Source organism: Bos mutus, chromosome 7 (assembly GCF_027580195.1).
Source record: "Bos mutus isolate GX-2022 chromosome 7, NWIPB_WYAK_1.1, whole genome shotgun sequence".
NCBI lineage: Eukaryota > Metazoa > Chordata > Mammalia > Artiodactyla > Bovidae > Bos > Bos mutus.
Window position 1 is genome coordinate 52,569,142 of NC_091623.1, and position 24,304 is coordinate 52,593,445.

A 24,304-nucleotide genomic window follows, 5' to 3' on the forward strand; every position below is an offset into this window, starting at 1 on the left:
CACTGGGGAAGCCAACACATGCCTGCAACCACCATCCACAAACCGGGGAGCAGGGCTTTGGCTCACCAGGGACGGCCCTGCAGCCGGAGTGCTTGGTTGGAGAGAAATACAACTCGGGAGGCCCTGCCAAGCCAGGCTGGCATTTGAGTAATTATATTAATGAGTCTCCAAGTTTCAAAATCTAGTATTAGACGGTGGCTTCAGGACCATCATCCTCAGTTACTGTCCCACATGGCCAGGGACACTCCTGGGCAGCAGCATGGCTACAACAGACTGTGTGTGTGTGTGGTTTAAATTTTTTTTTTTTAATGCATGTATTTGAAACTCTGCCCATGAATAAGTCAGAGAACTCTGGACCATCCTTGGGGCAGGGGCCTCTCATTTGGCCATACCTCTCGGGCTGGCAGTGCCCCGAGAATTACTACTCTTGTGGAGCAATGGCCTTTGTGTTCAAAGCCAGCACTGCTCCCCACAGAGTTCCCCTTGGCACAGCAGGCCAGACTTGCCTGCAAACCCATGGGCCCTTCTGTCCCACCCGTGCTCATTAGCTGCCCAATTCCAAGTCCACACTCAAAAGCTGGGCTCAACACACACAAGGGGCAGCTGATCCTCCTGCTCCCGCCAACCCGGTACAGACTAGACCACTGCACTGCCATCCTGGCCGCCATCTGTGGGCCCTGTCCCAGGCCAGCAAAAATGATGACCTAGTTGGCCATGCTTTACATGTGGTCAGGGTCAGTGGGGGCCAAGTACACTGCAGCCAGGTAGCAAAGTAAACTGGCACTAAACACAGGTGAGAAAGAAAGAGTTTGCTATACCCTGTGAGTACAATTCACGTACGCCGTGCAAAATGTAATCTGCTCCAAAGGACATCAGGTAGCTTAGAATCCAAATTTCGGTAAACCTCACACGCTCCTTCATCTGTTCCATTTGTGAGGTCTCTTTGGGTGGCGGGCTGGCCCTGGTTGCTGGGTCTGGGAAACGGGCTTTTGTGGAGACAAGTTCTCTTCCTGGGACGAGTGCACTCGTGGTGGGGCCCGTGGCCTGGAGGCTGCAGTGGCCTGTTCAGGTCTATGTGGGAAGCAAGCACGTCTTGCCTCTTGGAAACTCTTTGATAGGCAATGAGGCAATAAGTAATCTTTCATTACTATTGTTTTTTTTTAATAACAGGCAAAAGATCCACACTGCCAGGTGGGGCTTACTCTCAGCATCATCTCCATCTTGACTGCAAAGGGACTCTGAGCCTTGAGAAGGCAGAAAGACCCTCTTAGAAGCTCCGTGATTCCCCTAAAAGGTCTCCCAGCTCCACAACCCTACACACAACCAATCAAAACACAGAATACAGAGCTGCAAGAAATTCAGAGGGGAGGCTCAGCAGGGTTTGGGGTCTCTGCTAACACAGGCTAGGGAGGGCTGTCGTAAGGAGAGACACACAGGCTCTGCTCACCCACCTCCAAGGCAGGGCTGCTCTGTCTCACCACTACAGACAGTCCATGATTTCTGATGGTTTGACTCGATTTTTGACTTTACGTGGTGCAAAGCAATACGCAGTAGAAATCATACTTCAAATTTTAAATTTTGATCTTACATGTATAGGTATGGCTGAGTCCCTTTGCTGTCCACCTGAAATTATCACAACATGGTTAACTGGCTATACTCCAATATAAAATAAGAAGTTTTAAAATTTATTTTAATCTTTTCCTGGGCTACTGCTACTGCTAAGTCGCTTCAGTCGTGTCCGACTCTGTGTGACCTCGTAGATGGCAGCCTCCTCCGTCCTTGGGATTCTCCAGGCAAGAATGCTGGAGTGGGTTGCCATTTCCTTCTCCAATTCGTGAAAGTGAAAAGTGAAAGTGAAGTCGCTCAGTCGTGTCTGACTCTTTGCGACCCCATGGACTGCAGCCTACCAGGCTCCTCCGTCCATGGGAGTTTCCAGGCAAGAGTACTGGAGTTGGTTGCCATTTCCTGGGCTAGCGATATGCAGTATAATATAATATACTGCATATACTGGTACTCTTGTGATTCTGGGCAGTGGCAGTGAGCCACAGCTCCCAGTCAACCAGTCAGGAGGGTAAACAACCATTACACTTATAACCTTTCTGTACCCATGTAATCGGGCATCCCAGGTGGCTCAGTGGTAAAGAACTCGCCAGCCAATGCAGGAGTTAAAGGAGACATGGCTTTGATGCCTGGGTCAGGAAGATCCCTGGAGAAGGAAATGGCAACTCACTCCAGTATTCTTGCCTGGGAAATCCCATGGACAGAGGAGTCTGGTGGGCTACATATAATCCATGGCGTCGCAAAGAGGCAGACAGGACTTAGCGACTAAACAATAATAACAACCCACATCATCCCTCTGTTCTTCACACTTTTTTTATGGTACAGTATTCCATAAATTATGTAAGGTATTCATCAGTTTATTATAAAATAGGCTTTGTGTTCGATGATTTTGCCCAGTTGTAAACTAGTGGAAGTGTCCTGAGCACGTTTAAGGTGGGCTAGGCTCAGCTGTGATGTCGGTAGGTTAAGTGTATTAAAAGCATTTTTGACTTACAGGATTTTCAGTTTATGACGGGTTTATCAGGATGTAGCCCGACTGTCGGTTGAGGAAGATCGACAGTGACGTTTGGGGCCAGGTGGTTCCTTGTTGAGAGACTGTCCTGTGCACTCGCCCTGACTCACGAGATGCCAACAGCACCCCCCCCTGGCTGTGACAACCAAAAGCGTCCACAGCAGTTGCTAAATGTTCCTGAGGGGCAAAATCAGCCCTGGTGGAAAACCACTGTTCTCAGATGGCCAACCATCCTGGTTTTCAGGGGACAAAGGGCTTTCCTGGGAAAAGGGACTTTCAGCGCTGAAACCAGGAAACTCCTGGGCAAATGAGGACAAGTAGGTCACTCACCCTTCCTCCCAACTAACTTCAATCGCTCCACCTGCCATCAAAACGCATTTCCTCCTCCATCTTCAGGGATGCAAGCCTCAGCTCTTCATCACTGTGTATGAAACCACTTCTCATACACCTGAAGAAATGACATCCCACCCCACAGATCCTTCTGGGGCCAAAACATCATCCTTGCCTCCTCTTCCTTTCTGAGCACCATCTCCCACGGCCATGACTTCCACAGGCTCTCTGAGACATGCACCGAATTGCTCACATATTTTTTATATTACTAAGGCCGAAATTGACCTAAAACCTCCGCTAGGAGCAACGGCCCCACCTTGGTGAGGACAGAACTGGGGTGCAGAGCCCTGGTGGGCGCACATTTCAACTCCCCTTCAGCAAGTGGCCCGGAGCTGTGGAGAGACCCCCTAGGAGGCAGGAGGATGGAGAGAGACCATTTGGCTCTCCTGTTCTCCCCAGCACTCAGCTGAGTCTCACACGAGCTGCTAGACACAGGGACGGGACCTGAGACCCTCTAGAGAGGACGTGAAAGGACATGGAATTTTCTCCCTGGTGCTGGTTGAACACCTGAGAGTCCATTGCGCCGGGGATCCCACCTGGTAGGCCTCAGGATTAGCATCCCCCCTCCCCCCGCCCCCAAAGCTTTCTATCCGTTTGCCTCCTCCCTTTAAAGGCCTCTCTTCATTTGGTCCCCCAGGGAGCCGTCTGTTACTACAGAAACAATGATGTCATGTGGGGGGTGGGGCTGCAGGTCCCTCCCACCCCTCCCTAGCTAGGTATCACGCCTGCCTACATCACGGCTCAGAAATTTATAGCCCAGCGCTGGGTATTTATAAGGTGGCTCTGGTGTGACCACAGATTCAGAGCTGGGCTGGTGACTATTTATAGCCAGAGGATATACACTTATTACATGCCCCCCCCCCGTATTCTGGGCCACGTGTTATATAACTGCCATTATGCAATAACACCCATTACATAATAATTATACACTAATGGGGATATAATCTGCAGGCGTAATAAGGACACACTCCCCAAGGCTGCACTCGGTAGGCCTCCCGCAGGCCGCCTCCAGGGATCTCTGGGTCTCTCCGCACGCTCCACCCCGTCCAGGAGTCAGCAGGTGTCACCCTGCTCCCGGCTGTCATCCACAGCCTCCCCAAGGCCATCAGACCCAGCCGCAAAGCTCTATCCAGGCTACTTCTTCCTGTCTTGTCCCTGCCCCTGGCCTGCAGAGAACACTTCTGTCTGCTGTATCTTTGAGCCCAACACAAAGAATTATGAAGGGGTAATTCCTAGAAGGCTGAGAGACACTTCACTCTCCATTTCAAGAAAGGAAAAAACCAGCAGCAGTCACCCCTGGAAGGAGCCTGTAGGGTCTAGAAAAGCCTCCAGCATGCCAGGCCAGTTGGCAGAGGGTTGGCCCCATGCAGAGGAGCACCCTGGCCCTCCAGGAAAGAGCTGGAAAGAGGCAAGGACTGGGGCCAAGCCAGGCCCGGTCAGGCAGGCCACTTCCCAGTGGCTCCTCCTTCCCTAGTCACCCCGCAGGGGCCAGGCTTTCCGGGGGCCCTGACTGCCGCCATCACCGTTGGCGTTACACCACTGGCAGGAATGCCCCAGAGCAGAAGCCTGGCCGGTCGGATGACAACACATGCTCTATGGTCACCCTGCTCCCAGGAAGGGCAAATAGAAACTGTCATCTCAGGGGAAAAGAGGACAGGGACTCTGCACCTGGGGTGACAGGGGACACGGGTGGAATGGGCAGGGGACAGGAAAATTTAAGATCGCGATAACACATGATGGAGTCAATTCAATTAGCCTAAATATACCATCCACTCTTAAAATAGATAACTCTGTATTTAAAAGTGGTTTGATGAGAAGTTAACTGATGAAAAACTAGAAGAACCTATACAGATCTGGGAAGTAAGTTTCTTTCTGGCACAGGAGGGTGGTTTGGAGAGCCTGTCCCTTACATTTCCCTGTTGTTTGAAGTTCTAATAAAGAGTGTGTCTTACTACCATAATAAGAAAAATCAAATACGTCTTTTAAAAAGAGTAGTGCCAAGGCGCAGGCGACACTTCCAGTCTCCGCATCCCATGCTGCAGAAACAAAATGCCGCTCTCTGGGCTCTGGGGTGGGCCTCATGTGGTCACTGGCTCTCCCCACAGGCCTGGGTCAGCTGAGCCATAGATCCCAGTTCCCGTCCCCAGAACAGCAGCCCGGGCACCAGACAGACTACGATGCAAAACATCAGGAGGGACGTTCAGCAGGAGACTCAGAGCGGTACTCGTGGTTCCCAAGGGGAGAGGAGCCCCCGCATGGTTTTAGTCCAGGGTCTTTCTGCCCAGAAAGGGGCAAATGGAACCAGACAGAAGGGGAACAGCCAGGGCTCAGAGGTTCTGCCACCACTCGAGAAAACATAAATGGGTCCTAAACTGGAAGAAAGGCAAGAGGTGAATCTGGGGAACGTTTTGTCCGAATCTCTCCATTTCTTATAGGCCAGAGGATCTCAGCTGGGGCAACTCTGCCCTCAGGAATACTTGGAAACGTATGAAAATGTTTCAGTTGTCGGACGTCCCAGATGGCACCAGTGATAAAGAACCCGCCTGCCAATGCAAGAGACGTGGGTTCAATCCCTGGGTCTGGAAGATCTCCTGGAGGAGGGTACGGCAACCCATTCCAGTATTCTTGCCTGGAGAATCCCATGGACGGAGGAGCCTGGAGGGCTACGGTCCATAAGGTCACAAAGAGTCAGACACGACTGAAACGACTTGGCAAGCGTGTATTTTGGTTGTCGCACCTAGGGGTGAAGGGTGTATCTAGTGGATCAAGGCCAGAGGTGTTGTTAACCACCCTATGATGCACAGGACTGTCTCCATGACACAGAAGGATCCAGCCCCAAAGTCAACAGCATCATGATTAGGAAACCCTGTTCTATGGGACCTGATTTCAATGGTTAAGAGGTGAAGTCTCTATCTTCTTTGCCAGGGAAACAGGAAAATCTTCAGCAGTGAGCTATCCTCTCTCACACCCAGCCCCCTTCAGCATGTTGGAAGAGTTTTTATATACATAACCCTGAAGTTTTCAAACTTTCAGAAAAGGGTAAGAGGGAGAGTCTACGTAAATTCAGCAGCATAAAAGGCAATAGACAGCAGATTATTGCAAAACTTCCAGCGATCATCTGGTTAATTAGGATAATTATATTCACTTTTATTTCAAGCTGCAATTCCAAAGACTCCCAGGAAAAAGGGCGTGACCGAGCAAGGATCAGGGATTCCCAAGATCCAGCCAAGCCTGCCTGGCCGCACACCTGGACCTCCTGCACAGTCTACCTTCCCCAGGACGGGGCGCCAAGAAGCCGAGCTGGCCAAAGCCCGACGGGGGTGAGCAGCCGGCCTCCCCGCCTGGTCTGCGCTAGCGTGCGGCCTCTCAGCTCAGGGGCAGGGGGCTGCCTGGCAGGAGCAGAGGCCGCCGTCAAGGACGGGCCAGGCCCCCGCGGTCTGTTTCCACCCTACGTGCTCAGCAGCTGGGGGAGCCCTTGAGCTGAGCCACAGGCTGGGCTCCAGCCCCTCCGTCTCAGCTCCTGGAGAGCAAGGGAGACCACAGGGACCTGTGCAGCTTTCTCCTCTGAGACCCCACCAAGGCCAGCAATCCCCATGACGTTCAAGGAGCAGCGAGGCCCACAGAGGGGAGCCAGGGTGCTCGCTGACCGGAAACCTGGGTCCTTCTGCAGGAAACTGTGCAACCCAAGCGCCCTGACATCGCTGTACTGGGTTCCCTTCTCTGTACGGCGGGGATAATGATACCTGCCCTGCCTATATCACTCAACCATTGTGAGGATGCAATCAGCCCCAGACAAGCTGAAAAGGCTCAGCCAGCTGACAAAAACGAGCTAATTCCTCACTGTCTTTCAAGGTGAAGTTCAAGCAGGTCACCTTCCAGGAAGCCTCCCAGGTCCTTGAGTCTGGTTCCCCAGGTCCTCACTACACACAAAGACCCCTGTGTGTGTCACCTGAGTGCACACGCTCACCGCTGGGTACGCGGGCTTAAAACCAGAATCGATGTTAAGAATTTGGGTGGTTAACACGCGAACAGGACTCAACACGGTGCCTCGACTGTAATGGACCTTCAGTGGAAAAATGGAATTAAAGCAGAGCATGGAGACCACAGGTGTGCCCTCTCCTCCACCAACAGGGCACCTGAGCAAAGCAGTGTCCCTTAAGTTATCAAGTGTCCTCCAAATTAATAACAAGCGATGCACAGAGATCTCTTCTCAATACTCTGTATTCATCTATATGGGAAAAGAAGCTAAAAAAGAGTGGACATTTATGTAAGTATAACTGATACGCTTTACTATACAACTGAAACTAACACAATATTGTAAATCAACTATGCTCCGGTAAAAATTAAAAAAAAAAATGATGGCCCTGACCCTGGCGCAGTGGCATGCCAGGTTGTCATTAAGACATCAAAAGTGAGGAAAAGAGTCAGAACACCCCCCACCACTGATAGCCAACCAGCCACGGTGGCTGCTGGGGGCACAAGTCACTTGGAAGACAGGCCCACAAAGGGCAATCCTAGAATATTTTCTTAAACCCCTAGAAAATCAGATATTAGACATGCATACAAACAATGTAAGGAACCCAGGTACCCGGGTGGGAAGGGGGTGAAGCCCAGTCCAGCCAAACCCCCCTGCCGCCGCCCCTCTGCCTGCTGGGACCCTTTTCTAATGCCAACAACTCTTCAGCTCAAACATGCTTAAAATGGCGACGGCGGCCTGCAGGGCCAGGCGTTTGTCGTACTGTTTGCCACTGTGCCCTCAGTGCCAAGAAAAACCTATCATGAGAAATGCCATCAGCTATATTTATCTATCTCTCAGCCCCCCAGCCTCCTCCTTCCGTCTGCCAAGCAGGCCTGCGGAGCCCCCCTCACCCAGTGGGCACACTTCCCTGTTGCTGACGCCCGTGACCACCTGCCCAAGCCTCGCTTTCCGGCTCTCTCTTCCCCAGCCCCGGCAACCAGGCTCCATACAGACACAGCAACCAACAAGCTGCACGGCTTCTCACTGGTACATCAGGTGTGCCCACATGAGCTTAAGGTCATGCACCCACATAGGTGCTGATCACCACGTCTGTGGCCCCAAACCACGGGCACTGGTGGTCCTCCGTCCCCTTTCAGTCTCGGCTCCCTTCTCGTCAGCCCGAACCAGTCTGCCCTCTGTGAGCCGTGGGCCGGATCCTCTGGAAGGGGAACCCATGCCGCACCATCTCAGAGGCCACTCGTCATGTGGAGACAAGAGGCGTGGGGTGAACATGTGAGCCTGGGAGGACAGGGGCTCCTCCTGGGCCTGTGTACCATTGTCGGCAGGATGTTCGGCTGGAGGGCAGACCTCTCAGCCCCCCAGTTCCCAGATAGAGAGTGGGGAGCCCCCGCCTGTATTCCAGAGTGCTAAGAGTTTCCAAGGAGTCTACATGTTAAAAGGACTCCCCCCATCCCCTTCCCATCCATCCAACCAAGAAGGCCACGGCAGAATCGGGGATAATAAAGGGAAAACGGCAAAGTCAAGGTTCAGGACCTTTCAAATCCTACAGCTGCTGGGGATGCGGCTCACAGGGGGAATGTCCTTCCATGCCAGGCACTTCCGACCTTTCCTTACACAAGCAGCAGGGCTCCTAGCTGATCCTTTCCACCTTCAGGCCTAACACAGAACATGTGAAGGTGAATTGGCGACTGTGTCCTAAGCCCCCTTGCTTCAGAAGGCAGTGCCCACACCCCGTCCCAGGCTTCTCCCCAGAAGGCTGCCTCCCGCCTCTGAGCCCCTCACTCAGAAAAGAGTTCCTGGGAGCCAACTCCTCTGAGAATGAAGCAACCCAAATAAAAATTTTAAAACCCAGAAGCTCTTTCTCTCCTGCCCCCTCCCCCTCTACTGGCAAATGAAAACAAACAAGAAATCAAAGAGGTCTTTTGTGTGAGCACCGCGCTGACACTGCTGGGGCCTTTGAAAGGACTTCTGAATCGGACACTGAAGGATAAAATAACTGAAGCGTGGCAGCTCCTGAGACAGGGGGTGGGGTAGGGGTGGGACTGACGGGGCAAAGAGAAAGAGGGGTGGGGAGGGAGACACCTTCTTCCCAGGACGGAAAAGGGGCTGTGTAGCTGTACCTTCTCTGCTCAGCGGCTGCAGGACTCCAGGACAGAGGGGGACCAGGGCACAACCTTCTACCCCTTTGGCCTACCTTCCTCAGCATCCCAGGTCCCTGCAACTCTAGAAGGCGCTGAGATGGGCCCTGCCTCCTCCTTCACAGCCCACCTGGAGCTGTCCTGTGAAGCCCTGAGGGGTCTCCCTTCACCTCTGGCATGGATCACTGTTCACATCTATAGGTCAGTGCCTTCTAGAAATTATCAGGGGACCTTTGCTCAAAGCTTGCAGACCGCATGCAAGAGTCTCTCATTCTTAGAAGGGCCTTGCTCACAGTAGGTTCACCAAGTGTGCATGTATTTCATGAATAAAGAAAATTCAACCATCTTCCTGCAGTGCCAAAAAGTAAGCCGAAGCCTCAGGAAGTCCTTCCACACGTCTGGCCCCCAGCCCTCCTGCTACAGAGCGGCCCCGTTTCCTCTGGGTGGGCGGTGGAGCACAGCTGGTCACCATGCTCGGGCTCCCAGGTCCCCTCTGGCTTATTCATGGGCCAAACTCTGCCAGCTCAAACTCAGACAAAGGTAGTTCTTTTTTTCCCCCTTGAGCTACAGCTTCCAACTCAGCCATGACAGTGAGCACTCCACCAGGACCGCCTGCACATTGCAGCCAGCGGGGACCCCTGACTGGCTGGAGGGACACACTATGGACAAAGGGGTTACGAGCAGATGGTTAACGGAGTCCTAGAAAGAGACCAGCCTGGGGGGTCTGGGCATCTCTGATCTCTTCTTTGGGGTCACCCCCTCAGAAGTCAGCCTAAACTGTATTACCCCTTCACATCACCCCGTGTGTGACCCGTGTCACAGTAACAGAGTAAAGGCGGCCTGGGCAGGCTTCTCAGGTGTGCAGCCTAGGCCGTCATGCAGACCCCGTGCTTGGTTTAATGCTCTAACTATCGTCTCTTTGTAGCTCCTAATCATTTCGAACCAGGAATCCCTCATTTTCATTTTGCAAAATATGTAGCTGGAAGGCCTAGCAAATCGTGTGGCTACCTTGGGATCTGCTCAAACTTGGAGTTTCCGTGTCCGGTATAGAATGCTCCAGTTTAAGAGGGCCTCCAAGGGGGTGATGACCAAATGGCAAGGGCGCAAGGAGCTGTGTCAAATGTGGGAGGCGTGAGAGACTGGCAGTGTTTGCCCTGGAGAAGCGACAGCTTCCTAGGAAGAGGGGTGGAGAGGAACTGTGAGCCCTGTCTCCAGCACTTGAAACCCTTCTGTGTTACAGAAAAATAAGCTTTCACCTCGTTCGACCCTTAAGGCAGAAATAAAACCAATAGGTAAAGGTGACAGGGAGATGTCCTAGGGCTCAGGGAGTTGTAACATCAGAATCGCAGCAGCCGTCATCCACTGCTTGCTTGCTATGTGCCAGTACCTTTACATGTTAGCTGTTCAGTCCCTTTAACCATGTTCTGAATTAGCTGAACAGCAGACTTTTACAATGACGGAAGCTGATCCTTGAACCACAGTGACATCTCTTCTGGGACACTCTCAAAGGCACCTAACCCTACACGGGTGTATCTTGCTGGTTTTAGGAATCTGGTAACTGGGCTCCACAGTCTTCAACAGCCCTGGCACCAGATGGTGCTGCCTCAAAAACAGACCAGCGCCCTTTCTGGGCCTGGAAACAAGAGGCATGGGTGAAGAGGCACTGGGGCCTCAGGAGGAGCAAGGCCTCTGGAGAGGGCAGCTGGTGTGCCCTTGGCCACTCCCATGCACTCACACCAGAGCCACCAGATGGGGCCAGGCATCCAGCAGAAGCCTGGGGGACACCACTGGCACCGACCACATCTTAGCAGGGCTGACATGGCGGGCCAATGCCCTCCGCTGCCGAGGAAGCCCTCGCTTGGACCAGAAAACCGGCGCTCACTGAAAAGCCCCAAGCTCTGAAACAGACAGTGAAAACCAGGGAGCTCTTATACTGAGAAGGGCAACTCTGCACTTGAGAAAATTCACTTGGACAGATCCTTGGGTGCTAATCCATTTCCTGTGACAGGTAAGGCCCACCTGTCCTCAGACCTGGAGATAAGGAGGGAGGCAGAAGCTCCTTTTGGAGCAGCACATTGACCGATGCAAGGGAACACAGCCTGCCGAGCCCAGACAGGGAAACTCTACAGGAGAAACCATCAGGTCCCTTCCACAACAACAACCCAAAAACTTCCAGGAAAGAAACCAATATGAAGAAGGAGGAAGAAGGGGAGGATCGCCTAGAGATCATGAGACTTCCAAGACGGAGCAAGCCACTTTAGCGCATGAACTTGATCAGAATCCTGACCTACACAAACAAAATTCGGAGACTATTAGGGAAATGTGAACACTGCCCAGCTAAAGAAACCATTTTCAGTGTGATAGTAATACTATGTTTCCATTTTTCAAGAATCTTTATCTTTAGAAACATGCAGAAATATTAAACACAGGAGAAGCTATAAGGCCTGGATTTTCTTCTAAACAACTCAGAGTAGGTGGCCATCAGGGGCTGTGGCTGGATCGAAACTAACCATAAGTTGGCACTGGTGATGGGGGTTCCTTCTATGTGTAAATTTCTCTGTAGTGAAAAAGCAGAGATAAAGAAAAGAGCCACCCCCTGAACACCTGGACTTAATGGGCCTCCACTGTGGGCCTGTTGGAGGGATCTGACGGGGAGAAGCTGACGTTTTCATTCAGTAAAGCATTTTATTACTTTCAGATTTTTTTTTTCTCTTCTAGGATGGAGGCCTAGATTAAGGATGGTCTGAAGATGCCCGTTTACCTTCAGATCCTGGCAGAAGCTTTGGGGAGAGTATAGCCATGCTTCCAGATCAGTTCAGCCACCCTTCCTTACACAAGCATCTTTCCGCCTGGCCCCAGGTTCTCCTCTGTCTCCAGCCACTGCCCTGGGACACCCCCTTTAAATGGAAGGACAATGTCAAAAATGTACAGCCTCCTTCCCATGGCAGTGCTCTCCGACCCGGTTCTGCTTCAACATACCCTCCTGAATGGGAAAGGTACCCAGCAGGAAGGCCACCCTCATGAAGGGTGCAAAACACTCTGAGTGGCCTTTTAGGGCCCTGTGTTCCGGGAATGGGGCTCTTGACGTCACATACACTCGTCCTTTAGTCCCTCTCAACCATGCCACTTCTTAAAGCTTCATGTGAGACAAAACAAGGGCCCACAAGGGCCAGGGATGACGGATGACAATGGCGCCTGCAGGGGAGGCCACACCCCCAAGCTTACGATCACAAGTCTGCTTGTCATCAAACCTGGCACACCAGTTCAGCCCAGATCAGGTTCTTCAGCCATTTGAAGGGAAGGACAGCATTTCTTTTAGAATCTAAAGTAACCCTTGTCTGAGCCCTTGCTGCCCCAGCCACCAACCCTGGTTTATACTGGAAGGAAGGAACAAGTTGCACCTTACTGAGTAGATCTTCGCATGGACATGGAAGAAGAAGGTTGTACTATTGGACTGGCACTGTTGGGGGGCTCAGCCAGGAGAAGACATTTGCGGGTAAATTGGAGTGGTTTGGAGAGAAAGCCATGACCACCATTCCATGCAATCTCGAGCCATCTACCCAAGGCCCATGCGTAGGCCACACCATATCCACTTACCCCCACTCCCTCAGAAAGGTGCCCTTGAGTTAAAGCAATTTCAGCAACAAAATTCCTACCTTCCTGGAAACTATCTGGAGTCCAGGGACCTGAACTGTTGACAAATTATAAGAAAACATCCTCATTTCTCCACTCAGCTTTTGTCAAGGAACTCAGCCTCAGCTGGGACAGAGGGGGCCAAGACTACATGTGATGGGCATGGATTTACTCATATTCCTGGGAAAGTCTTCTCATTATGTCTAGCGGGCAAGTAGGGGTGCCACCCTTCTCCTTACACCTGCCTGGTCAGTTCAGGAGCCAGCTGGCTGGTCAGGAAACGGTCTCCATCACACATACTTCACCCTACCTTGGCCCCCTGCTAGCAGCAGTAAAAAATACGACCTAAAATAAAAGAAGTCAGGGAAACAGCTCAGCTACAGGATCCAGCTACAGAGCAAGGTAGAGGAAGCTGGCTCAGGAGGAAGATGGGTATTGGTTTCACCTTAGGGGCCCTAGGTCCAAAATTGGAAGGTACAGCAGCCCCTCTAAGAGGAGCTATCTGACAGACGCAAGCTCAGGTCTTCAAGTCTGCCCCAATCCACTTCCAATACCACTACCTCCCATTCTGATTTGCTGCACAGACAGAGAAGCAGGGAATAACTTTTAATTTTTGCTTTGGTCTCCTTTCCAGAAAGAAAAAAGATGAACAAGGAAGAGGACCAGCAGTTGGTCATTCTTTGTGAGGGGGCTATGATAGTCATACAGGGCCAGGTACAGGCCTAGAAAGATCCACAGAAGGAAATACAGTGGGGGAGGGGGGAGGGGGGTGGTGTTCACTGCCTCCATCCAACCACCAAAGCCACTTCTCAGAAGAGAGAATGAGCAAGAAGAGAGGCCTAAAATATCACCTTTTCCTCCTCCTGAGTTTCCCAATATATAAACTCTCAGTGCTAATCCGAATCGAGTCCTCAACCCTGACGCAATACTGAAAGTGCCCCAAAATTTCCTTTTTGGATTAAGTCATCTCTCTCCTCCCAACATCCCAAACAGGCAAGGGGGTAACCACAGCAGAAAAGTGAGTTGCTTTTCTTTTTTGTGAATGAACAGGAAGGAAGATACACACACACACACACACACATATTTGCGGGGAAAGAACATTCACTAGAGTTGAAGTTAAGCCACATTCTCTTACATTCGCATGAAGAGAGAAAGAAGGGGAGAAAAGGAGGGGGAAACGTTGGAATGGTGGAAAGGAAAAAAAAAAAAACACAGAAAGAGAAAGGTTTGGTAGCCCTCTCATTACAAGTTGGTTGGGCATAATGTAAACACACTTCTGCCTTGCTTAATCACAGAGTGCCGCCGTTTAGGTTTCAAAGGCGGCAGTAAATTGGGCGTAGCTGAGTGGAGGCTAAAAATTAACCAGCCATCTCTGTTTCAATTTGTAAGAAAACAAAAGCGGAAAGAAATTATAAAAAGGGAAAGGGTAGGGAGGGGAAAAAAAAAGGAACAGAGGAGAACTGAACCACCGCAACCCAAAATGCAGGGTGAAATTGGAAAAGCAAAGAGGAGAGAGAACACAAAAGGAAAAGGAGATTTTGCAGAGTTTTGATTGTTTGTTTCTTTAAGACCTCTTCCACTGCAATACCTGCTCCCCCAACCCCCAGCAGAGGTGTTGGGGCTTGGGGCATCCACTCCCGGAGGGTCTCACTACTTCAGCTGAGACCCGCAGGGGAAGGGGCGGTAAAGGGGAAGAACGCAAGGGAGCTCTGCTCATTTTCACTCTCTACGAAATCGAATGACTTTTCTCCTCTCTGTCAGCCAAAACAGCTCCCGCCTGGGCATCTGGGCCCCAGAATCTGCCCGCCTCTGCCTTCTTTCCTCTTTTCTATTCATTCTGTTTCAGATCCCAGGGTTTTACACGCCCCTCTCTCCACCGAACCACTGCCCACCCCGCTTGTGCCAAATCTGGCTTCTCCCCAGGACTTGAAGCGAAGCTGCAGGAAAGCCGGTACCTGCCTCCCAATACTTTTTCTGACTCATTTAAAATCAGAGCAAGGAGAGGTGTTTTTTTTTTTTTTTTTGGTGATGGTGGTGGTGTTCCTCACAAACTCTCACCATCGCGGGCGTCCTGGCCCCAGTCCTAGGACCTGCAGCGTCTTTTGAGTCCTCCAAAGATGGAGAAGCACGAAAATCAAATCGGTAACATGGCAAATGAGCAGAGGAAGAATGGAGCAAGTGGAGGGAAACAGAAGGGAAAGGGGAACATCAAAGGAGCTGCAGGCCTCAGCAGAACGGGTGCACCAGTTAGGCCCCTGGTGTGTACATGCAAGGATCCCTTGGAAGGAAGAGGTACAATAAACAGAACAAATGCCAGCAAGTAAAATAAAATGGGGCGGAGGGAGAAGGGGGCATTGAGAGCGACCTACCCGGAGTGTGGACAAAGTAAGCCAGATAAAGATCCAGTTCTTTGATTGTGACTCCAATGTGATGTGGCTGCACGCACAGGCCGGGGTTCGAGCACTGGGGCGACTTGTAGAGCCGCTCCCCGTCAGTACTTTCCAGGGGGATCCCCTTAAACAAAATCACCATGACCAGGTCCAGCCTCCACACCTTGTCGGCCTGGCGAAGGCAGTCAATCCGCCGGATCTTGCCCTTCTGGTCGGGGTTGGAGAGCACACAGCAGGGGGGCTTCTTGCCCGTGATGGTCAGCACAAAGTCCTCCCGGAACTCGGGCCGGATGTCTTTGCGCAGCTTGGCCAGCAGCCGGGATGCCCACTTCTGCTTGATCTCGGGCTTCTCGCCCAGCAGCTCGTCCTTCACCGCCCGCTCCTCGTCCTTCGACATCCGCTTCTCGTGCTTCTTGAAGTACTTGCGCTTCCGCGCCTGCAGGTTGAACCAGGTGTAGGAGAAGGCGCGGACGTGAGGCAGCAGCGCCTCGATGAACGGGTGGAACTCATCCTGCAGGCGGCAAGCCGGGAGCATGCGGGGCGAGGGGAGACGGGAGGAGGGGAAGACGGGGTGAGGGGGGGAAAGAGAAAAGGAGAAAAGAAGCGTTAGAAAGGGGGCACAAGGAAAATCGCCTTCTCCTCCTCCTCCTCCTCCCCCCCCACCCCACGACAATTTTCTCTTGCAATTGTTCTAGGAAAGTGTGGTCTGGAGCCGCCACCAGCCTAGCCTGCCGCTCGCTCCCATCTCAGCCTCAGCAGCCAGACAGAGACACCCAGAGCCTGAGCACACACCTATTCTCTCTCTCTCTCTCCCTCACTCACTCACACACACGCGCGCACAGACAACGTTGCCGTCCACACACACACACGCTGCTGGTATCCCCGCCAGGCTCTGTCGCGCCCATGACATCTCCATGTTCTATGCAGTCTCGAACTCGTGTCAGCTCGCCCCGGCACGAAGTCCAGTCTGCACGAATGCCCGTGGACGCACACGCGGGGCAGGCGAGGGCCGCTTCACGCCCCGACACCGGTAGGTTTTTGGCCACCCCCAGAAGAGCGAACATGACATCCACGAGTCAGCGAGCCAGGAAACGGATTTGGCTTCCCCCTCCCCAGGCTGTTTTCATTCTCTCTTCTGCTCCGATTGGAACATCCACCCCAGCATTTTTTAAATCAGATCTAAATCCTAAATATGTGATTTCAGCTTTGTTATCGACACCAATACTAATGTTAACCACAGTCATAAGGAACAAAACGCTTCTTGTTAGCACAAATAAGGTGGTGGTCTCAGCCACAGTAGGGTTAAAAGCTACGGGGGGCATCCTGTGCCCCGTCCCCACTGACCCCTTCACCCTCTTTCCCACTCAGTCAGGTGACAGAGGGCCGGGCTCTCGCTTTTTGTTTTGTTTTTTTTTTTTTTCCTTTTTTCTTTTTCTTTTTTGCTTGTTTGCTTGTTTGAAGTTTAAATAATAATTGATTTCTGTTTACAAAAATAAAACTGGAAAAAAATAAATAATTACCATTGATCTGAAGCACCCGGCAAAGCCCAACGCCCGATTCTGAGCTTCTGGACTCAACAGAGTTGTGAGTTGGGGGCGGGTGGGGGGAGGGGGCGGGGGAGGAGCAGGGGAGGAAGGTAAATGTTTTAAAGGGGGTTATTATTGGTGTTCTGGGGACTAGGGGCCGGGCTTGGGTGGATTCTCAAACCCTTCCCCCTCCCCCCCCCATGCTCCACTGCACAGAAGGGGGAAATTAATATTTTTTTTAAAGGAGCAAAAAGAAAGGTCAGGGATAGCAAGCAGAGAGAGGGAGCGAGTCGATTACCACACACGCCAGGTAAACAAAAGCCAACAAAAAATTTTTTCTTTTTTCAGTTTCACCCCCTGTGCATCCGCTTCCAGCTTTTTAAAAAATAAATAAATAAAAGAAAAATATACAAAATTTAAAAGTCAAAAACCTACCTCCCACCCCACCCCACCCCCAACACACAACACGCCCTACCCCACCCCTGTGCAAAACAAAAACAAAAACAAAAACGGGGGTGGGGGGGATCGGCAGCTGAAGAAAAAGGCTTTCGGCTTTGGCAGCGGCACAGGGGTGTAAACTTCGGGCTGCCTCCCTCCGCCTCTGAGCCTGATCGCAGGCAGAGGGGGAGCTCACAGATTCCCGGGGAAGAGGACGAGTTCGGACCGGCTGCAGACCGTCGCTGGCAGAAGCGTGCAAAAGAGGGAGGGAGCGAGGGAGGGAAGAAGGGAGGGAAGGAGAGAGAGAGAGGGAGAGAGGGAGGACGTGGATGGGGCTGTGTGTGTGTGTGTGTTGTGTGAGTGTGTGCGTGTTTGTGTGTATGTGTGTGCGCTGGTTGGGTTTGGGGTTTTTTTTTTTTTTTTTTCTTTTCTCTCTCTCAAACTCCCTCTCTCTCTCCCCTTTCATGCTCAATCCCCATCCATTCGCTGGTGCCAAAGCCAGTAAAAAGGGTGGGGGGGAGAAAGGGGGGAGGGAGACAGAGAAGGATCCACCTATTTGGCAAAGAGACATCCTCGAGCAGCCAATGGCTGCGTCCAAGGGGAGGAGGGAACCGGGCGAGCCGAGAGGGTGGGGAGAGCCCCCGGCAGTTGGAGACCAAAAACAATTTGCCCAATCGACAAGTTCACGTCTAATGAACAAGCAAAGTCCAGCAGTTATGAATTTTTCATTCCAGGCTCCTACTCGGGTCTATTTGGCAGTGGCCACCCAGCAAATCTGAAGGGGGTTGAGGGGGACTGGGACTGAGAAAGACATAGAATTTTTTTTTAAGCCAGAAAAATAAATAAATAAAGGCCTGACTCCGGGCGGGCTGGCGGGCGGGAGGGAGCCCCAGAAGGCCTTGGGGAAAGCAGCTGCGCCTTCTCTCTGTGTTTTGGTTTCAGTCTCTTTCTCTAAGACCCGCACACTCTTTTTCTGGTTCTATTTCTTTTTTTATTTATGGGACGCACAGGGGCGAGTGGAAGTTTTCCTCCCCGGCCATACACACGAGCCTGCCTGCCGTGCTATGAATAGAAAGAGAAGAAGAAAGAGAGCTTGGAAAGTGCCCATGCCAGCAGCACTTCCAGGGCAGGGACCCGGCGTCCAGGGTGCGGCCACCCCTTCCCCCAGGCTGGCGGCGCTCCCCGGAGCGCTCCCAGACTGGGAGGCAGGCCCCCAGCACTGCCCGGCCTCCCTCTCCCCAGCCCCCATCCAGCTCGGTGCCTCCCTCGGCCCACACCCAGCCACACACGCTCCATTAGCGGTGAAGAGGGATGCCAACGCAGTGCAGCTCCGATGGAGAAACTGCAACAGTTTATTAAAATAGCCTCCTGTCACAGCACTCCGCTGACAAGCACTACACTCAGCCACAAACACAGCAGCCAACCCCAGGGGGAAGTGACAAAGTCAGGAAGGTGGACACGACTTCCAGACCCTGAGCCTCGCCACCGCCACCCCCGAACCACCAGCGCCTCCTAAACTCTTAGTTCTTTGCGCTCTCCAGCTCTGCCTGCTCCCCTTGCTCTGTGTTTAGAGTTCCTTGGCTGGAGGAGGGTGAACACTCACCTATGCCCTGTTCAATTCAGATTAAAGGGCCCAAACCATACGGAGCAAGGTATAAGAGCATAAAATAAGAAACCTAACGGAAGGGAGGCAGCTAAGAAAGGAAACAAGGCAGAAGAGAGCCCTGTCAGGAAATGTGAGACAGCCTTGGGGAAACCGAGTCACCCGAATGCGCTCCCCGGGGGCCCCTGCTCTGGGCCTTCCTCCCCGGTGGGAAGGGGAGCGTGGGGCAGGGCAGCTAGGAGTGTGGAAGTCTCTGCGGGGTCCTTTCTGGTAGGGGCTCCGGAGCAGCCAAGCTTTAGGCCTTTGTAAAGCAGTTAAGGAGGAGACAGTTATTAAAAAAAATGCAAGAGCGGAGGAGGAGGTTAACACCGACTGAGGGAGGCTGACCCTACTCAGAAACCAGTTCCTGCAGCTGTCCTCTCCCCAGGTGAGGCTCAGCCCTCAGCTGGCAACAGAAAGGTCACTGCTCACTCTCGCCCCTTTCTTCCCCATCTGAAACCCTCAGTGGCCTTTAAGCCCAGCGGAAAGATTCGAGGAAGAGGGCCAGGGGTGTGCCCCAACAGAACATGCAGCCCTGAGCCATTGCTGGACCCAGACAATGGGGAAGGCGCCACCCAGCACCTGGTACCCCAGGCCAGGCCCTGACTGGCCTGAGTGAGGTCATGGGCTGCCCGAGAGAAACAGTTAAGAGGGGAGAGAGCAAGAGGCAGGTGTCACTGCAAGACAGGCCTCTTAGGGTGGCATTCAATAACTAACATCACGTTAATAACCACCTTCGGTCCAATTAGCCAAAGATGTTAACTGAGTAACATAAGATACCAAACCTTGCTTCTCCATCTCAAGATGAGATGAAACAAAAAATAAGTAAATGAAGTCAAGATGAGATGGTAGAAACTACAAGTGAGTTTATATTTGGCATGGTATGTTTCTCTGGTATTTTGATTCATACTAAATGCTGGACACCGAACAGAAAATGGCCAGAGTGAGCCTCCTGAAAAATTCTATCATGCTCCCCTCACAGACCACCCTGCCAGGTGCTCAACATGGGTCAACTCTGAATCCCAGTGGTACAGTTGGGCAGGTGGCAGGGGAGATGATGGGTAGAAGGATTCCACTGGAAGTTAGGGAAACAGGACAAGATCTTGGATGAAGGGAGAGGTCAAAGGTCAATGGAATGGTGGAGAGACTGGACAGAAAAGTGGCCCCGGACAACCAGTGGAGTATCTCAGTGGAGCCTGGGGACCCACTGTGCCCCCTCAACTCTCCCTTAACAGTAGGAGCAAGGTGGCCCTTCCCAGGGGAGGAACGGGGAAGGAGAACAATCACCATTTGTTCTTCACCTGCCCTGCTGGTGGGGTGGCCAGCAACCTTGAAGGTGGGCTGAGGGACTCCCAGGCAGCACTCTCCCCTCACCCTGCTCCTTCAGAGGGAGGCCTTCCTGGGTGAGCAGCCAGGGGAGGGTGTTGAGAAGATCTCTCTCCCTCCTGCGGGGCACACTGAGAAGAATTGCTCAGGTTCCATGAGAAACACTTGGTGTGCCCCACCCCTATAGCCCCCTCCTCCTGAATGCCACTGGTGGCAGCTCTGGGTCCTGGACACGCCCCTCAGAAGCCCCAGACAAAAGGGGACTGTCCCCCTTTTGTTACAAGAGCAGAGAGGCTCCTTCTGGAAGATTACCTGTCCCAGACCCAGCCTCCTTCTCTTCTCCCCTTGGTCTCAGGTCTCGCTGGGAGCTCAGGTACTCTGCACCCTGCACCCCGAAGACAGCCAAGACACACTCACACCAAAAAAACCCTCTGAGGAGTCAAGGCTTCTCCAGGGCTGAGTCACCCACAAATGCAAGGGCTCAGGGGCTGGAGGGAGCAAGGGGACAGGCAGGCCTTGGAGGAGGAGAGGGGAGGGAAGAAAGGGAATGAGAGAAAAAGCAACGAAGGGGTAAGGAAGCCAGTGATGTTGGTGAGAGAGCAGTGAGCAAAAAAAGAAAATTGAAGACAACAAAGGAAAAAACTTAGGCAAAATTTGGAGGGGAAGGTATTTTCCCTCATTTAAAACAAAAATCTGAGAAGTCAGAGATTAGACTTTTAAAATTCACATGAGCTTTTAGTTTGTGGAAAGGAATTTTTCTGCCTTTGCTCGAGAAAGGCCTCTCTCATTACTGTCACGTATATAGAATTTGATTTTTTTTTAAAGCAACAGTTTTCACGGAAACATTTCTGAAATACCCGTGCTGGTTTTAGCCATCACTAGGAAAAATGTGCCTTCAAAAGAAAAAGAATGAACAGGCCGCAGGAGGGGAAAAAAAAGAGGACTAGGGAGAGGGAGAAAGAAAGAGAGAAGGAAGACCAATCCTGAGAAAAACAAGCTGGGCCCAAAACTGCAAAAAGAGAGGACAGAGAAGGAAGGAAAGAGGACACAGCTGAAAAGGAAAAATGAGCAAGGAGAAAAGATAAGGACTCTAGGACAGGGGCGAAAAAAGAGAAAAAGAAGAGGATGAGGAAGAAGGAAAACTAGCTAAAGTGACTGCTTCTAGCTTGAGAAAGTTAAATGTGTGGTTTTTCCAAAAATCGACAGAACCAAAGAGGCCTTGTGGATTATTTGAGGGAAAACAGGGACATGTGTACAGAATCTCACTCATATAGACAGTATTCAAAATCTTCAAGGAAACAAAATAATTTTCCCAGCCTGAGACAGGTTTTGCAATTGACTTATACCTGCCAATAGTGAAACACCTAGAAGTGCAAAAAACTGATATCTTTAAAAACAGGGTCCCTGTTTGGAGGTCATCTTATCTTAAAAAAAAAAACAATTCTTTTTGTCTACATCCTGCCTTCTTTAAGGCTCAGATTTATTCTTTCAGACTCTGGACACATACTAATTTTATATCTGTCTGTGTTAATTTGGAGAACTATACGCAAAGAGAGCAAATGACTCACAAAACCTACTTAGGATTTACCAGACATATCAGGATCCATTGTACTACTGTATATCTGCAGCCTAGTGAAAAAAGACACAAGAAATTTTAAAAGGCCACAGATAGAGACCTGATGAGCCAGTTTAATTCCTGGGATTTTATAAGTCAGCCTGGGTCTGAACTGAAAAGAAGCTAACTACATATCTCTGAGCCCTCCCATCTTGTTCCACAGAAGGGGTACAAGAAAGCAGTGGCCCGACTCCCCGACAGAAATGGAAAGAGAACCACCGTAGGCAGCAAAAGGAAGGGGCTGACTGCTTATCTGAGAGGTGGGTGGGGCCTCCCCTTGCTGGGGGGGCAGGCAGGAAGGGGCTCTGCAGCCAGTGTAAAGTCATCCAAGCCTCTGGAATCGCCAAGCATGGAAACCAGAAAATGCACATTGCGAGGAGGCTCGAAGAATTTGGACAAAGCGGGTTTTTGGCTGACTTGGGCCTGTTTCCCTCTGCTCAGGAATGGCGGCCCGGACAGGGTTTTCTGGCACCCTCAGCTGGCTGAGTGGACTTGCCCCACACCCTGGGCTGAGTCTAGGACCAGGCCTGCCTCAGAATCAGGCTGTGCTCTCCTCTCCTATGAACTGACCCCCACTCCTTCCCTTCCTTTTCTCCTCAGGACTACAAACCCGAGCGGTGGCCTGGGATCAGGCCAACAGGCAGCGTCGTTCTGGCTCCGAACACCACCCTGCTCCAGGCACATCTCCCTTCTCCCTCCTGGCCCTGAATAAAATCGGGTGGGAAGGGAGGTGTTGGGGAAGACAGTCTATTCTCTCTAGTGCAACTGGAAATTGTTTACTTTCATTGTTTACAGAGTCGAAGAAGCAAAACCCTCGTCTTTAATTCACTACCTAGACTGAAACTTTCTTGTATTACCAAATAGATGCAAAAGCCGGGCAGGTCGGAGCCCAGTCGTCCATCCAGGGGTCTACTTGGGGATGGGAGCCTCCGAAGATAAGAACGCCCAGGACAGATGACAGCCGAGGGCTTCACAGGGCGAGGGCAATGCGAAGCCTGAGCCTCACCCACCCACCACGTTGGTCTGCAAAGTGTCACTCCTGGTGACCAAGGGCCCGGGGAAGAAGGAAGAACCCCACAAGCCAACTTTACAACTTTCACTAAAGGAGAACTGAAAAACTGACAAGAGGCACGGGAAGGGGAGACAAGCACGTGAAGATGAGGTCTGTGCCCAGCTCATTGTGAAAATATCTGGAGGGCAAGAGAGGAGGCCAGAACAAACAGCAAAATATTGAAAACCCAAAGCCCGGCCACCAACTACCGACCCCAGAAAAAGCCTAGGGATCCTCCAGGGAGGACAGTCCTTTCCCTTCCCCCACCGCTCGCCCCTGCGCTTTGGAGGCAACTCCTGCGGCCTTCACAGGTCCTCTTGGTGGGCTCCTGTCCTGACACCCCCTTGTTTGCCGGGTCTATTGCCTCTGCCACAGGAGAAAAGGGCCAGGGCAAGAGGGGAGTTTCTCTGAGCTCCGGGTGCCCTCTGCCTGGTCTGCACTCCCCTCGGCCCAGAGAGAACCTCTTTCTTGCAGTTGCTGTGGCAACAGGCAGTGCCCAGAGCCTGGGGCAGAGAGCCGGTGGCCAGGATGGGAAGAGCCCGAGGTTTTCACTGCTCCGAGGGCTCGGGGAGCTGGGCGGGCCCTGTTCAGGGAAGCGGCTTCCCCCAAATGCACAATTTTAGGAGTTGGAAGGAAGACATTTTTCAATCTCTCAAAATGCATTGTCCCCCGCCGCCCAACTATTTTATTATCAGGATCACTGCCAAGGAAATCCGAGAATCCTCATTCCCCTGGTGTGGAGCCCCTTCGGAGGCTGGCACCAGGGTGCTCAGAGCTTAGGACTGTGCCCACCCCTCGGCCACAATCCATCCCTCACTGGCTCCCTTTCTTTCTTACCCTCTCTCCCCCTCTTGTGTCCTCCAGCTCCAACACAAACTGTTTGCATGGGAAGTCTCCCTCTATGACCCGATTCAGCACACACAAGAGAAAACTGTGGGCGACAGACCCGACGTCCTAACGAACTTGAGTTAATTAATGCTAAGGAAGAAAAGAGGCGCCCTCGCTCTGTTGAATCACGGTTCACTAGCCCTTTCAGTTTGCTGTGGGTGGAGGAAAAAAAAAAAGAGGCTTTTTGGTTCAAATATTTTTGGGGGGCGAAGGGAAAACAAAAACACCGCAGAAGGGCCGTGGAGGGCGAAGCTGTCAGTACCTGCCCAAGGGAGCCGAGGCAAGGGTAGCCAAGCGCTCTCCCCCGAGCTCTGGGCCTGAACGGTGCTGGGAAGGCGAGAAAGGGTTGGATAGGGGAGGGGATTATCCACTGATTGCCAGCTTGTTCAAATAAATCGCTCAAGAAAAATTACACTGTCAGACTGCAAGACACAGACACATACATATATATTTTTTAAAGCCCAAACGCAGCAACTTGATTTCATCAGAGCCGTGAAAATGTTTTAACAGTGCAGAAAACTGAAGTACGGATGGCATAAGAACAAAAACTTTAAGTGTGCAGAAAAAAAAAAAAAAAGACGAGGTGGTAATGGGGAGGGGAGAACAGCTGCAATTTTGTTTTCCAGATGTTGACAGCAAAATGTAATTGGCATGGAACATCTTCCTTACCACTTTTTATCCTTTGGTCCTGAGATGTTAAAATCCCACAGCTAAAC

General features: G+C 51.7%; 1 protein-coding gene across 3 annotated transcripts in view; it reads right to left on the reverse strand.

Moving 5' to 3' along the window:
- Positions 1 to 24,304, reverse strand: part of NFIX (nuclear factor I X) — a 93,109-nt gene that overhangs the window by 54,100 nt on the left and 14,705 nt on the right. For 2 of the 3 annotated variants that reach the window (XM_070373559.1, XM_070373560.1), the window contains exon 2: positions 15,082 to 15,613. In XM_070373559.1, coding sequence (XP_070229660.1) covers positions 15,082 to 15,613 — 532 coding nt within the window. Of the gene's footprint in view, positions 1 to 15,081; positions 15,614 to 16,622; positions 16,646 to 24,304 lie in introns of those variants that run through there. The other variant, XM_005900541.3, reaches the window with a different exon arrangement.